Here is a 14698-nt window from a genome sequence, read left to right as displayed (position 1 = left end):
TACTTTTCAAGCAAATACCATTTCTCTTTATTTGTGATATGAACTGGATCTACAACAGCAGCGACAAAAAGCCTCCAATGATCTGCATCAATTGGATTATCAAAGGACATCAGGATTAGAAACTGCAAAATGATGAAGCCATAACCTCAATTCTGCGAGTTGAAGTTCATATCTTTAACTTATCTCAAAATTTATGATATCCTGCTAAATCTCCCTCTGCAGTGAAACTTCCAAATAATTTCACAGGCGTGAAATAGAGTCATTTGATTTATGTCTCTAGCGAACAGAAGTGCCTTGTTCGATATTATATATTGGATTAAAAAAATATTTTACCTTGTTTCAAGATTTAAAAGCACAAAATATAGATGGAATAAGCAGTCTACAAGCTGATACCTGTATGACCTTATATCTCAAGAGAATCTGCTTCTTATATTCTTCAAGCGAATCAAGCGAGTTTCCCTTACTACCTATGGGGAAACTCGCTTTGATATACGACCAATTTGGTTTATGAGCATGCTTCTGGAACGAATTATGCTCGTAAACCAAGGTTCCACTGTAATGATAATATTGCTAATTAGTTGTTCAGATATAGAAAAGTACTCTGAAGAGGGAAATGTTGAGCACAACAAGGTTTTAATTCAAAATCCTTTTTTCTGGCTTCAGAGTAGAGGATAATTTGAGGTGAAGTGCAGCACTGAGTTTCAGCTGGAGAAAATAAATTTTGAAATGCTCCACCTGAAGAAAACATATTTCAAATAAGGAAATAAAACAAGTTCATGATCTTGTGCTTGAAGAAAATACAGCAGTGAAACTGTACCTATAAAATAAAAGTCAAATACTGGACTAATAGAGGGAGAAAACTGGGACAAGGTTTAATGAGTTTTATGAGGAACTATACATGCTAGAGATGAAAGCCTTGCTCATAAAGATAGAATATCTGAAAGGTAATGAGCTTAGGAAATTAACTAGTGAGGAGGCTGGGTGGTTTAACAAGCCAATTATGGTAGTAGAGATTCAAAAGTTGATTAAGACATTGCCATTGGGCCACCCCTCATCCCCCAAATATCCCTGATCCCAATCCCTCCCACTCCCCACCACTGATCCTTCAACACCCAAAACAACACAAAAATCCATGGAAGTCCAGTGGACCCTATTCCCCTCTCTCTTCATCCAAAATAAAATTGCTGGTGGTCTAATGGACTCCGATCCTGCCAGATCCTTCCTCCCTCTTGCACCTTGAAGCTGGAAGGCAGGAGTAATGCTTACTTGTTTGTGCCTCCATACTGCCATCTTGCAAAAAAAGATGGCAGTGCCTGACCATGCACAGTGCATTCTGGGTCAAACTGCAAAGATTGGGTCTACCAAATAAGGGAATTTTTGCCTTACTCTGCCAAAAACAAATTCCTTTATTTGGTAGACTGACCCCAAGTAGTGCTCTCAGGATCTACAATGCAAGATCAGGCACCGTAACCGTGCAAAAGCAGGAGCGAATGGGCATTACTCCTGCTTTCCAACTTTAAGATGAGCTGGGGAGGTTCCAGGGAGGGGGGTGGGTGAATTAGAATCCACCAGACTCCCATGGATCTTGTTTCAGGGGTTCACTGGACTACCAAGGATTTTTTTTGTTCTGTTCTGAGATTTGAATGTCAAAGTGGGGGCTCGGGGATCTCCACAAGAGGGCTGGGAGTCCACCGGCAACCAAGGATTTTTTTTGGTGAGGTTGCTGGGGCTGGGGGAGGGGAGAGAGGCAAATTATAACCTGTTAACTGTACATTATATATGTTAACCTGTAACCTATTCTGAGCTCTCTGGGGGAACGGGATAGAAAACGAATTAGATAGATAGATATCAGTAGGTTTTTCTAATGTCTCACTTCACATCAGTGCGTAAATCAATCCCCACTCACATTAACTGCTATGCTCTGCTTATTGTAGCATATGTTTTCCAAGAACAGCAAGATGGATAATCTTACTGAATGATATCATCATCTGACAGAACCCACATGGGTACACTCCCCAGCTTATTTTCTAGAAGCTTTTGGAAGCACTGCATCAGGGAAGCGTGAGCCTTCCCACTTGTTGCTGTTGCATGGTACCTGGTAAGTAACATGTACAGTTTACAGAATTCAACTCCAAGGACAGGTGGGTGTCCTCAGTTAACACCTGCTATAGGACATTAACTTTTTTCTCCGAGAACAGCTAAGATGTTATTTTCTTACTGAAGAGAATCCATAGCTACTAGGCTGCCTTAAAACAAAAAACAGGGAATAAATCAGACCGCAACAGACAGGGCTTATGGGGTTCTGCAATTACTCCTCTTTTTTTTTAAGGCAGCCTGAAATAGAAAAAAAAATGGGCCTGGGGGCAGACTGGATGGCCTAACTGGGCCTTATTTGCCATGATCCAGTGTGAAAGGCTAAATATTCCTGAACTGTAGATAAGAAACTAATAATGACTCAATTCATAAAATTACTAGTCCTGATCTACACATTAATATCATCATTCTAGATCCAAGGATAGAGTTTCAAATGGTATTAAAATGGCCAAAATTTGCAATACAAAAAAAAAAAGGTATTTACAGCAAGATGCTGAAGCACATATGCAGCAAGTAGTCCAAAGATACAAACAATGTGACTGGTATTCAAATCAGGGATACCCAACCCCGTTGCTTACCATGGTGAGTCCAGGTTGCATTCCTGCACGAATAGCCTCCGTCTGAGTAGGGGTGAAAGAAATGGTGTTGCTACAAGGAAAAAGTTCAGAGAAATTATGATATAATGAAAGCAGTAACCCGAATACAGTGCCCACTGTCTGCTCCCACAAAAATAAGAAACAAGTATATTTTGTGTGGTGTCCTTTAGATGCTCCTATTACAAATGCAGACAGCCAAAGTTTCCTGGATTTTCAGAGAAGCTAATCTCTAGCCTCCCACATACCTACCTATTCTATAGGTAACTGCCCCACCACTGCATACCTCCAAAAGCCTATCACCTTTCAAGTGTACAAATAAATCACTACCCCATATACTGCTCTCTCTCATAACTGTTTAATTTTGTATTTGGTTTTGAACTATCAATTATTTTTCATTAATAATCCAAATCTATAAATTTACAAACTAAGCTGATTTTTAAATACAAATAAAACTTGCCTATATACCATCATTATTCATTATTAATTTTTTGGAGGTCTATTTGGAGCAAAATTATGTTCATTCTTGAAGTGACTATCATTGTCTTTTGGTACGGTTATCTTCGGCACTTCTTTGTCTAAAAATCCGCATAGAGCACATAAAGATGGAAAAATTATGTTCTTACCTGTTAATTTTCTTTCCCTTAGACGCAGCAGATGAATCCAGAGACCAATGGGGGATAGCCCACATCTACCAGCAGGCGGAGATAGAGAAACTGATTAACAGGTGGTCCTATTGGCTGGCACTCCTCCTGTTTCATCAGTATAGCTCCTTGCCCAAGCACACGTAACCAGCAATAGGCATAGCATGTAAAAAACTTCTTTCCCAGAACAAATCGCAAAAGGCAATGATGCAGAATACAACTATCAACCACAACAAACCGCGAAAGTTGCACAAGAAAAAAACGACAGACAATACCAGAAAGGGTGGGGCTCTGGATTCATCTGCTGCGTCTAAGGGAAAGAAAATTAACAGGTAAGAGCATAATTTTTCCTTCCCTAGCAACAGCAGCAGATGAATCCAGAGACCAATGGGATGTAGCAAAGCAATCCTTAATCTGGGTATGAAGCAAACGCCGCCTCCGCAACAATCAAAGCACTAAACACATCTACCGCATGTGTCCCCACATCCAACCAGAAATGCTGAGAAACAACACTCTCGGAAGACCAAGCAGCCGTGAGACAAAACTCCTCCAAGGAAAAAACCTCTGGACCGAGTCCAAGAAGTAACCATCGCACCGGCGGAATTGTCATGAAGTTCGTACGCCAATTGCTTTCCTGCCATCAAGTAAGCAGAATGTCCTCCTGGACCCATCGAGCGATGGCGGCTTTGGACGCCGCCAGAAAATCAAGGCGTCCCGTGAATAATACAAAAACAGGTGATCTAAACAACCAAAAGGCATTAGAAACCTTGCTCTCGAAGAAAGCTATGCACTATCAAAAAATGCAATGAATAAAAGCACGACTCCCTATTTCTCCTCCCAGGAAGAAGGAAGGAAAAGTGAGCTAGTCATAAAAGAAAGGATGACACCCCCTAGAAAGAATTGTGGCACCGACTGAACTGATACCCCAGATAATGGAAATCAGAAATAAGAATCCCCGCTGAACAAGGCCTGCAACTCGGAAAACTGCAGAGCCGAAACCAAAGCCACAAGAAACCCCGTGGTCAACGGCACAAGGAGGAAATGACGCCTACGGGAAACTGCGAAGAGGTACCAGAAGATTGCACTCCAGACAGGGCTTTTAAGAGGTGTACAAATATACCATGCTCCGTTTAGGAACGGAACTACATGAAGCTGAGAAGTAATCGAAGAGCCCCGGTATATACCTAGCCCCGGTAACCAGCTAAGAATAACACTTGAAGATGAAGGGAATGGAACGCTAAGCCCTTGGCAATACCCCGGTGCCAAAAAGTAACTATGTAAGGGTGCAAAGTTGAGAAGTATCCAAAAGGAAGCAGAATCCACAGGTGAAGACGTCTGTAGCGCCAGGATAAGAGAAGAAACAACCCGCAGCGCATAACCCTTACACGTCAGTCAGGACTTCTCAAAAGCAAGGTCGTAATACCAAAGTAGTACGAATATCCATGTCGATCGGACCCTAGGTGAGCAAATCCGGAGATACCAGGAAACGTCATAGTCCAGCTGTCATCCGATCCGCATAGCAAGGATGGTGTAGCCAAGCCAGAATTCTACAAATACAGTGCCCGGAAAGCAAGCTGGAGATGGCAAATCCAAGCCATCATCAGCCAGGGGAAAACACTGAAAAAGAGAAACCAGAGGTGAGAAAGAAGCCACGCTGTTTCCCCCCTCTAACTCCCACTCTCTGTGCTAGGAAGTATTGAATTGTGAGACGAGACCAAGAGGTCTAGTACCAGGAGATCTCACGTCCATAAAAAGAGCTGGAATGTCTGAGCCAAAATTCCCAATATCCAGGACGTAGAAGATTTCACTATCACTAACGTGCACACTAGCTAGAGCGTACACAGTGCTGAACACTTAACATACAAGAAATGGGTCATGGTCATATTGCACGGAGAGAAAGTCTATCCAAACTCTTTTCTTGACCCCTAAAATGATCTGTCAACAGAAGAAAAAGATGAGGGTCTACCCATCGAAGTAAAATAACAACTGTACCCGGCAATGGAGTACAGCACCTACTGCCCAAGCTGTAGAGAAATACCTCCATCAAAATACCGACTGAAAGGCCCTCAGCGGCATTCCGGAAGAAGGGTCTGAAGCTCCAGAAAGGTAGCCTGACCACGCTCAAGAGTAGAAGAATGAACAAGTACGGAGTCGACCCTGAAGACCAGACTCCTGGAGCTGAGGATGGAAGGCACCGAGTCCCCCCCAACCCAACAGCCCGGGATGTATGGTGGCCATGAGGTGGTCCAGCAAAGACCGAGGCATGCCTTTTAAAAGAGAAATCTCGCTGAGCCACCAAAACATACAGAGCGATGCATGAGGAGCCTATCAACTAATCGGAGCCCTGAGAAACCGGGCACCACCAGAACAAGGGCGACTGCTGTAGCGTTATAATGGGAAAGCAAGCCGAAGTTCCCAGTGCGGCCAACAAGAGAATTCCATACTCTGAGTCATGGTGACCAAAGAAACCTGCAAACCTGAGACTGTGACCCATCGCCCAAGTTTCTAGGAAGAACACATGTCTCTTCCATAGAAACAAAAAAACATCTCCTCGACATACCTATAAATAGTACAGGAGAAAAAAGCGCTGTGCAGATTTCAAAGATTCACGTCCAAAGAACTGAGGAAAGAAATCACCCTGTTCGTGTCAGTCAAATGACCCGACTGAAAAACGTCCGAATCCAGCATTCAGTCAAGAAGAAATTAGGTGAATCACCTGGTAGCGCCAAAACAGTACCTCTGGCCACATTTTCTAAAATTTTCTTGAACCTTGGATAGGAGAAATGGCACGTGCAAAAATCGAAAGCGCTGCCCAAAGAGACACAAGCAACTAACTGCCAAGGTATTGAATCCATGATTGCCACCCCTCCATATTATATTATTAAATTGATGCCGTCTATCCCGCCAATACCTCTCAGTCTAGGTGGATTACAACAAGAGGGTGCCTCGGCACTGCCATGGAGAATACATGGGTAAAAGAGGTATGTGGCGGGATCAGGGAGGGTCAATCAGGAATTGCTAGATCAATTTAACAAATGACTGGAAGAGAAACCGGAAAAGTGTTCATCCGGGACACCGCTGCAAAGACAGGTTGTCCAGAGTGAGGTGCTATCAATCCAATGGAGATATATCGGACACAATATATACCAGCAAGGCCACTAGACCGTCCCATTTAGGGGCCAGATTGGAAAAGAGACCGCACGCCGCTTGGATACAGAAAGAATCGGAGCGGAGTATCCTTTACCATGAAATAGGGGAACGCCGAAAAGGCCTGTGCAACAGCGGAGGAACATGAAAAGCACAGGAAAGGAAGAAAGTATTCCCCCTACCATCAGCGGATAAGTTCCGCCAGGGCACCTAGCACTGCCGCCCCAAAACTGAGTTCAGTACCCCTCAGCGAAGGACATGTACCTGGCAGGCAGAAAGAGAAAACACGCTGTCCAAAATACACTGCAGGGATGATGCAAACTGACAAACAGCCCTGTCTCCCCTCTCAAAGAGCCGGTCATCACATGGCTACCAGGGAACGACCCCGCGCATAACAATGCGAAGAGGGGAAAAAAAGAAATAGGGGAGCTGATTAACATACATCAGGAAAAGACGACAGTCGCACAAGGCTGTTGAGTATCCCGAAAAACACAGGACCCTGCGTTGATCCAGATACAAACAAAACCTAGTCCTGCCCGCTTGAAAAGTGACGGTGCCACCAGGTAACCCCACATTACTAAGAGCGCGTAGCCCCAACAGGAAACTCAGCACGCCAGTACAAGGCGGTTTATTTTTATTTTATTTTTATTTTTTTTGTAAATTCTATATCCCTTGTATTATCATCAGTAAGTGTACAAAATCACTTAAACTCTCCAGCAATATAATAGACATACAAATGACAAGGAAATATTGTAATCGCACCACATGATACCAGCAGCACGACCCCAAGGGCAAATAAGAGGCAACAGCCAACAGGCAGAACTCTTACCATACCGGGACCCCGGGATGCAGGAGGAGAGATCCGAACCAAGACTCATGTATCCCTCCCCCGCCGCTGACCGTCCCAGCGGCAAAGCACCTCCTGCTGACCCAGCGCCGTGACAAGCTGTAACCGAGGGGCCAATTGCCGAATGGACTCCCTCTCCAGCGCCCTCAGGCAAGGCGGGATGGCTCCCAGACCCCAAAGAAGCACTTCGGCAGAGAGTCCCACCACCGCGTGAACAGCAACTGTACCTGCAATCCCCGACACAGTCAGGACCAGAACCGGGAGACTGGGGAGGCGCAGAGATAAGGCCGCAGCTGAAAACAGGCGCCAATAACGCAGTGGCTCCGCCGCCAGCGTCGGAGCAGAAGCGCGAGCCACCCGCTCGCTGAAAGGCACTGACTCCACAAGCACGACTCACTCGGCGGCTTGAACACCGCCGCGGCACCCACTGCGCACAGGACAGCCCCAGCGAACAGGCCGCAAAAGTCAGGTCTCTCCCGCCCATGCACAAAAATAAGCGCGTGGGAAAACACCGATTTGAACAACAGTGCCCAAGACACCAAACAGAAGGCCTGAACTGAAAAAAAGCACACATTGCAAATGAAAAACTCCCCATACTGCACATTGCTCACTGCCCTAACAAGGCTTAGAAGATGAGGAAAGCTAGTTGGAAAGCATGCGACCGCACAGCTGCAGGTACTCCAGAACAAGCACAAAACCAACACAAATCCGTAGGTCCAAGACAACCGCAAAATAATATAACCCGCAGGGCAATGCAACAAAGGGATACTCACAACCAGGCTTGCAGGACTGACAGACACCGGCAGACACCGGTTGAGCACCCCTGAGAATGCATAACTGCAAATAGCAAATGGTCTCTTTATTTATTTTTTTTTTTTTTCAAGGGAAAGAAGAAAAATTACAGACCCAGCTAACCCCTCTATCACTGGAGGGAGGGTGAGGCAGGGACAAGGGGGGGCCCAAGTGTAACATCTAAAGCCGGCACCGTCCAGCCGGACACCCCTGTCTCACTGAAGAGGGAAACCTCAACAGGAGAAATATAAATGCTGCCTCACTGAAGAGCAAACCTCAACAGGAGAAATATAAAAGCTGCCTCACTGAAGAGCAAACCTCAACAGGAGAAATATAATTGCTGCCTCACTGAAGAGCAAACCTCAACAGGAGAAAATATTTATCCAGCCATAGCCAGAATTCAGGAGCTAGTGGAACAGCGACTTTCCCCTGCTGGGAGATAGAGCATACTGATGAAACAGGAGGAGTGCCAGCCAATAGGACCACCTGTTAATCAGTTTCTCTATCTCCGCCTGCTGGTAGATGTGGGCTATCCCCCATTGGTCTCTGGATTCATCTGCTGCTGTTGCTAGGGAAAAACTGTTACTAATTATGACCGGATTTGCAATACAGATAATGAGAAATTGGAAACAATGAGATTGTTTGAATTTTTCATCCTGGTGGAAAACTATGTCAGTATTATAGGTTTGAAAGAGAGATGTCAGAAAAATCTTGGGAGTTTCAAAAATTTAAAGAAACATGGGGTCCACTAGATACATATGTTAATTTTATTTAAACATACTCACATAAAATGTACCCTTTTGGACTTGGTTTCAGTTCAAGATCCTTTTATACACATACAGGAGGTGGGTGGGGGAGCTGGTTTTAAGTTATTTATGTATAGTTTCTTGGTGTTTTCTGAACGTATCAACTATATTTTGTTTTATAAAATTAATAAACAATTTTTAAAATAAAAATTATTTTTCACTGTTTTTTTGTACAATATTTTTGAGTCCTTCATACAACAATCGTACTATTGAATTGGTCTCTCTGACCAATAAATTCCCCTTTTATTGGATCTTTTGTACAATCATATTTTTGTTGATAATACAGACTTTATAGTTTTCAATAAAATTTTATGTTATAAGGGCTCCTTTTCTCAAGCCGCGCTAGCGGTTTAACGCGCGTAATAGCGTGCGTTAAACCGCCGCCCGCGCTAGCTGCTACCGCCTCCTCTTGAGCAGGCGGTAGTTTTTAGCCAGCGCGGGGGATAGCGCTTGATGAAAAGTCGCGCGCGTTAACCCTGCTAGCGCGGCTTGATAAAAGGAGCCCTAAGTTTTCCTGCATTCATCCAAGTACTATTAATTATCCACTGCTACTTTTGCTGCTCTTTATTTGTATATTTTTCTTCCCCTTTCTTTTGATTAAGCAAGTCATTTCTGTGGTAAACATTATCCAATTTCAATGCAGGTAAAATTATAGGCACTATTCTACAATGCATGCAATTTTGCTTAATACTGCTGGGAAGCATTCCTATTTGCAGGATTAGGTCAGGGGAGGCAAAATAAGCAGGATGTTCAAAACTTAATATGGTGCTTTGACTGGAAAAAGAATATCTTTAGAAAAAGCAGAGGCGACAAAGCAAAATCACCCATACTTGCTGTGATTAATTGGGCAAACCTGCAGGAAATGCATCCAAGGAGCTTGCACCAGCACAGGCAGTTTGATTACTGTCACCTTTGGCAGTATTTCAGAAGCTTATTTTGCAAGCAAAGCAATGATTTATATACAAAAATCCTTAGTTATAAATATACCTAGGGGTAGGTATGCATAAAATGTGCTACTGACACCTAGCAAAAAATGTCAAAGGAGACAGCAGAAAAAGCTCTACCAATTTTCCCTCACTTGGAGTCGCCATGGCAGGAGGGAGTTGGCATCCCTCCTACCACTTTTAATTCATGCTGGGGGGAGGGGGGTGGCGCTGGCATGGCAGGAGGGAGTGGGCATTCCTCCTGCCGGTTTTGCTGCCGTGGGGGGAGGTGTCAGTTACCAGTGCCGGTTCGGGGGGGGAGAAAGGGGCTCGTCGTCGGTTGCTTTTTTTTAATGAGGCAGGTATTGTGCGTGTTCCTGCCTCGAACAGCTTAGTGGCAAGAGGCTGCTTTCAGGGCATCCCTTACCTCTCAGCTGTTCAAGCTTCTCTACCGGCTTTGTGCATGTGTGAGAGTCACTTTCACAGTCATCAATCGGACGGGAGACACAGGGATTACAACAAACCTCCACGTGAATCATTTGCATGCAAACATTTTAGTGCATCAATAGATCTTTTTTAATCGGCCAAAAAATCTTATCGGTGCAGACCCACACAGTCTTACTGATCCTCTTAGTGCATCTAGGCCCCAGTTTGTACAAAAGCAATTAAGTAGCACAGTAATGAAGGGAAACAGGGAAGAATATTCAACAAAATAATTCTCTTTAACAAACATAGTAATAAACATTACATCATCCAAACTTGTGTAACCAGTACTAACCATGTATACAGCTCATAGCTACTCACATGTCCTGTTATCAGGCAGAGACTTAAACCAGACTTTATGGTCTTGAGGATTTTCCTATGCATCATCTTTTTTTTTTATCCTCTCAGCAACTCTTAACGGAGAATTCTTCAAATCCAGACTGATCCTAAGGCAGAAGGCTAGCATTGGTTGCTAGTATCTCCCAGGAGCAGATGCGAAGAGGCATGCTCCTTGAGAGAGGAGCTGACTTCAGCCACCACTGTAGATAGCCAGGGGAGTGTCTGTAGCCTCAAAAGGAACCATGACTTGACCCTCAAGGCATACATGGCTTGCTATCCAGGAGAGATTTAGGACACCTGTTACACTAGTTATAAGGATGTCTAGCCCTTTGCCAAAAATTATCTGCCCTCTAAAAGGCATATTGCTCAATGTGGCTTCAGAAGCCGAATCTCCCACTCATTACCTGATCCAAATCATCCTGAAGGTGGAAATGGAGAAAGCAGATACTTTGCTCATGACTCTAAACAGGTTATATATGGCACCTGTGACATAATCCACTCCAACAGAACAATCTGGGGGTATGTGCTCGCCTTTGAAGCCAGAGCCTGGCGTACCATTTTATAGCAGGCCTGCACCATGAAGGAAACCGCTGCTTTAAGACCCAAAGCTAAGGCAATCCAGTCTGTGGTCCTGAGTATCCTTCAGGACCACACTGCCTTCACTGGGAAGAAAACTACACTTTGTACCATGTGCCACCAAGGAATCCACCTTAGATGGTGTAAACAGTTGCTGGAAATCGGAAGCTATTGGATATAACTTAGTCATTGCCCTAACCCTTCGCAAGGGCCCGTCTGGCATTTCCCAATGTTCCTTCAGCATCATGGTGATCTCATGATACAAAGGAAAAAAGGTGGATTGGGTCTTAGAGCTACTCAGAAGTGAATGCTGTTTCAAGGCAGTTTGTGGAACTTCTGAATCTAGGTCTCACAGAGAGACTGCAATGATCTCATTCAAGTAGGCCTGCTTAAAGAGCCTGCACAATGTTGGATCCTCTCCCTGGTCTAGGGCTGCTATAGTCTACTGGCTGTACTTGACCCCATGAGAACTCACATCTCCTCTAGAGGAAGCACTTCTCAAGAGAAGAGGTACAGATTTGCACCCCTAATCATCCCAGTCTTCTCTGAATGGACCTCAGGTTCCTGGAGACCCTTTTCTTGAAAGGGAGCCAGATTCTGCAGGGCTAGTCTTTCCTGCATGCCAACCAGCTCAGCATCAGCTAGATCTGGGGACCATTTGTACTTCACATAGTCACCAAACATGAGAGCCACAAAATCAGAGTCACAAACCTGACTGGAGTCCCCAAATGACCTCTTCAAGACTCCTTCAAGGGACCTCCCTGTAATAGTGGTGTCTGCGCATTTTTGCTTTGCTGGCAGTGCTGGATTGCAAGTAGAGATCTCTAGGAGGGATTTGTGTCCCATTTCTCAAGCTTTCTGTGCCTCTGCATGGTCCTAGTGGGTTAAGCCCACTGCACCTACAATGGCACGCAGCACACTGGAGCTCCTTAGGTGCCTCTCCAGTGCAATATTAGCATTATACAGTGGTTAAATCACCTGTGGAGTCCATCCTGGCTCTTTCTAGACCCAAACGAGGTGTTTTGAAGTAGGGAGAGGCTTTTAAAATTAAATTGGGAAATCCAAAATGGCTGCTGCGGCAGTGATTTTGTCAGCATAAACAGCCTAGGAGAGCTACAAAAAAAATGTCAAGAACGGGATTTTAGATAAGGGAGACCCTGAAGGAAGAATCAGTTCTCACTGTAGCTGGAAAATTAAAAGCTTTTCTACCTCAGAAAAGCAAACAGGATATCCAGGGGCTTGTCTCTTTGTGTTGCCTTTTATACAGGCTGGACCAGCCTGAAACCCTCTAACCCTCTAACCCACCAGGCTTCACATGATTTTTTATTTTTTTTTGGGGGGGGGAAGTCCCAACCAGAGCAGAACCTAATTACAGCCTGCACTCACATGCTTTAATTAAAACGAGGTGAGCAGACTCTCAGGGACCGAACCCTAAGTCAATCCAAGTGTTGGCCAGACAGGTGTCCAAAAGAAGGGTGGCCCACCCAGCTAGAGACCTCAGAGCACTCCTCAGATTCTCCCAGGCAGAGCTGTTCCAGAACTACTGGAAACCTTTATAGCTCTCAAAGCCTCAAAAAAACAACAACAAAAAAAGGCCAGGAAACCTGAACATAAGATATTTAAACAGAGCAGATGAAAGAGATACCTATTCAACTTGCTTTCAGAAGTAAAAAAATTGAGGAGAGACAGCAGTGCCCGGTGATGCAGGGAGGTAGAGTTGAAAATGTAGATGATGCCTTCTGCATTACTCGCGAATGAAGATGTAATATCCACAGGTGGAATTTAATGTTATTGCTGCTAAGCTACAGCTATGGTAAAGCGGAAGCAATAGATGATGGAGGCCTTACCGTTTGGGCTGATTATAAGGATATGGCCCTCTGTTTGGTGGTACATGGGGTTCCACTGTTAACACTTCACTATCCTCCAGTGTTTCATCCTCTTTCTTTCGCTTCCTTCCTGTCCTGGCCCTAATGGGAAAAGTAATCCTACGACACAAGATATATTTTAATAATGGTTAGTAACAAGATTATTATTTACCAGGCTTTATTTTTAAAGCAATAGTTCGTCTAATACCAAATTAAATACAGAAAGCATAGTATACATACCGTATTTTTCGCTCCATAAGACACACTTTTTCCACCCCTAAAAAGGGGGTGGAAAAGTGGGTGCATCTTATGGAGCGAAGACAACCTGCCCCCCCTTCCTCCCGGTACCTTTTTAAAGCACCGCCTGAGTTAGTGTCAACTCGAGATCTTGTTTCTGATTCCCCTCCTCCAGACACTTCTAATACCCACATCCCTAGTGGTCTATGTGGGCCCTCTCCAACCTCCAAAACATCCTCAGTGGGCCAAGTGAACCTCCCACCCTCACTCTTGAAACTCCCCTTTCCCATGCACCTTTAAAAGTTGGGAGTCTGTAGTAATGTCCATTCGCTCTTGCCTCTATGCATCTTACTCTATCACGCAACCCTCGATGCACTGTGCTAGGTCAAATAATGCAATCTTTGTGTAGATTTTTGTAAATATTGGAATCAATTTAATATTCAGTTGTTTGCACAGCCTCTATACTACCTTTTGGTATAGCGTTTTAAGCCGATTTCCCCATAACTAATCTTTCTTCTTGCATTAATGGTAAGATTTGTGTGAGAAAAATCAAGCACAAATCGCTGTGGCTAATGGGTAGGCAACTTGCTGCACTGGCTCCTAGGAAGCTGAATTTTAAAGGCATTTCTGAAGGTAAAAGTGTTTTACCTGTAGAAACAGGCTTTTATAAAATTGCCATCCAATATTTGCATAAACACATTAGGTTGGATAGGGGTTATAGTTTACACACATTTTATAACATACAAGCACAGGCACATAAAATGCTTATTGAAAGCTTCTATATACAGTCATTAGTAGCGGTAGTCAATTCACAGAGGTTTACATAAGCTTCAATTATACCTGAGCTTCAGTAATGGTGTTACTGTATCTGAGATTTAGTTTATGAGTTGCTATAAAGTTACAATACCTGAGCTTCAGTAATGATGGTAGAATATATGAGCTTCGATAATGATGTTAGAATATGCGAGCTTTGGTAATAATGTTATAATACATGAGCTTTAACAATGGTGTTTTGTACAGTATTTACACATTATCTTCACCCTATATGTGTCTTTTTTAGATGAGAAACATGTGCATTCCAAACAGCAGGTGTACTCCTACAAGCAAAAATTTCCCATGTCATTTCATGTTGATTTTAATCCAAAATGGTGGTGGTGGGGAGACCCCCCCAAATCCTGTAAAAAGCCTGACAGTTTTCAATCTTAACCTCATGACAGGCCCCCCCAAACTTTGGACCCTAGGTACGTGTCTAGTTTGCAAATGCCTTAAACTAGACTTGCCTGTGGTAAGGCAAGATTAGGTTCTTACCTTGATAATCTTTCTAATAGTTGGCTATTTACCGCTACTTGCAT

At 43.9% G+C, this 14698-nt stretch overlaps 1 protein-coding gene across 2 annotated transcripts in view; it reads right to left on the bottom strand.

Annotated features, from left to right (window-relative positions):
- Nucleotides 1-14698, bottom strand: part of AQR (aquarius intron-binding spliceosomal factor) — a 266639-nt gene that overhangs the window by 78550 nt on the left and 173391 nt on the right. For both annotated transcript variants that reach the window (XM_033951821.1, XM_033951822.1), the window contains exons 21-22: nt 13092-13229; nt 2673-2742 (exon numbers count right to left, since the gene is read on the bottom strand). In XM_033951821.1, coding sequence (XP_033807712.1) covers nt 2673-2742; nt 13092-13229 — 208 coding nt within the window. The remainder of the gene's footprint in view (nt 1-2672; nt 2743-13091; nt 13230-14698) is intronic.

The sequence above is a fragment of the Geotrypetes seraphini genome, chromosome 7 (assembly GCF_902459505.1).
Source record: "Geotrypetes seraphini chromosome 7, aGeoSer1.1, whole genome shotgun sequence".
NCBI lineage: Eukaryota > Metazoa > Chordata > Amphibia > Gymnophiona > Dermophiidae > Geotrypetes > Geotrypetes seraphini.
This window is presented reverse-complemented; position numbering and strand designations above follow the sequence as displayed.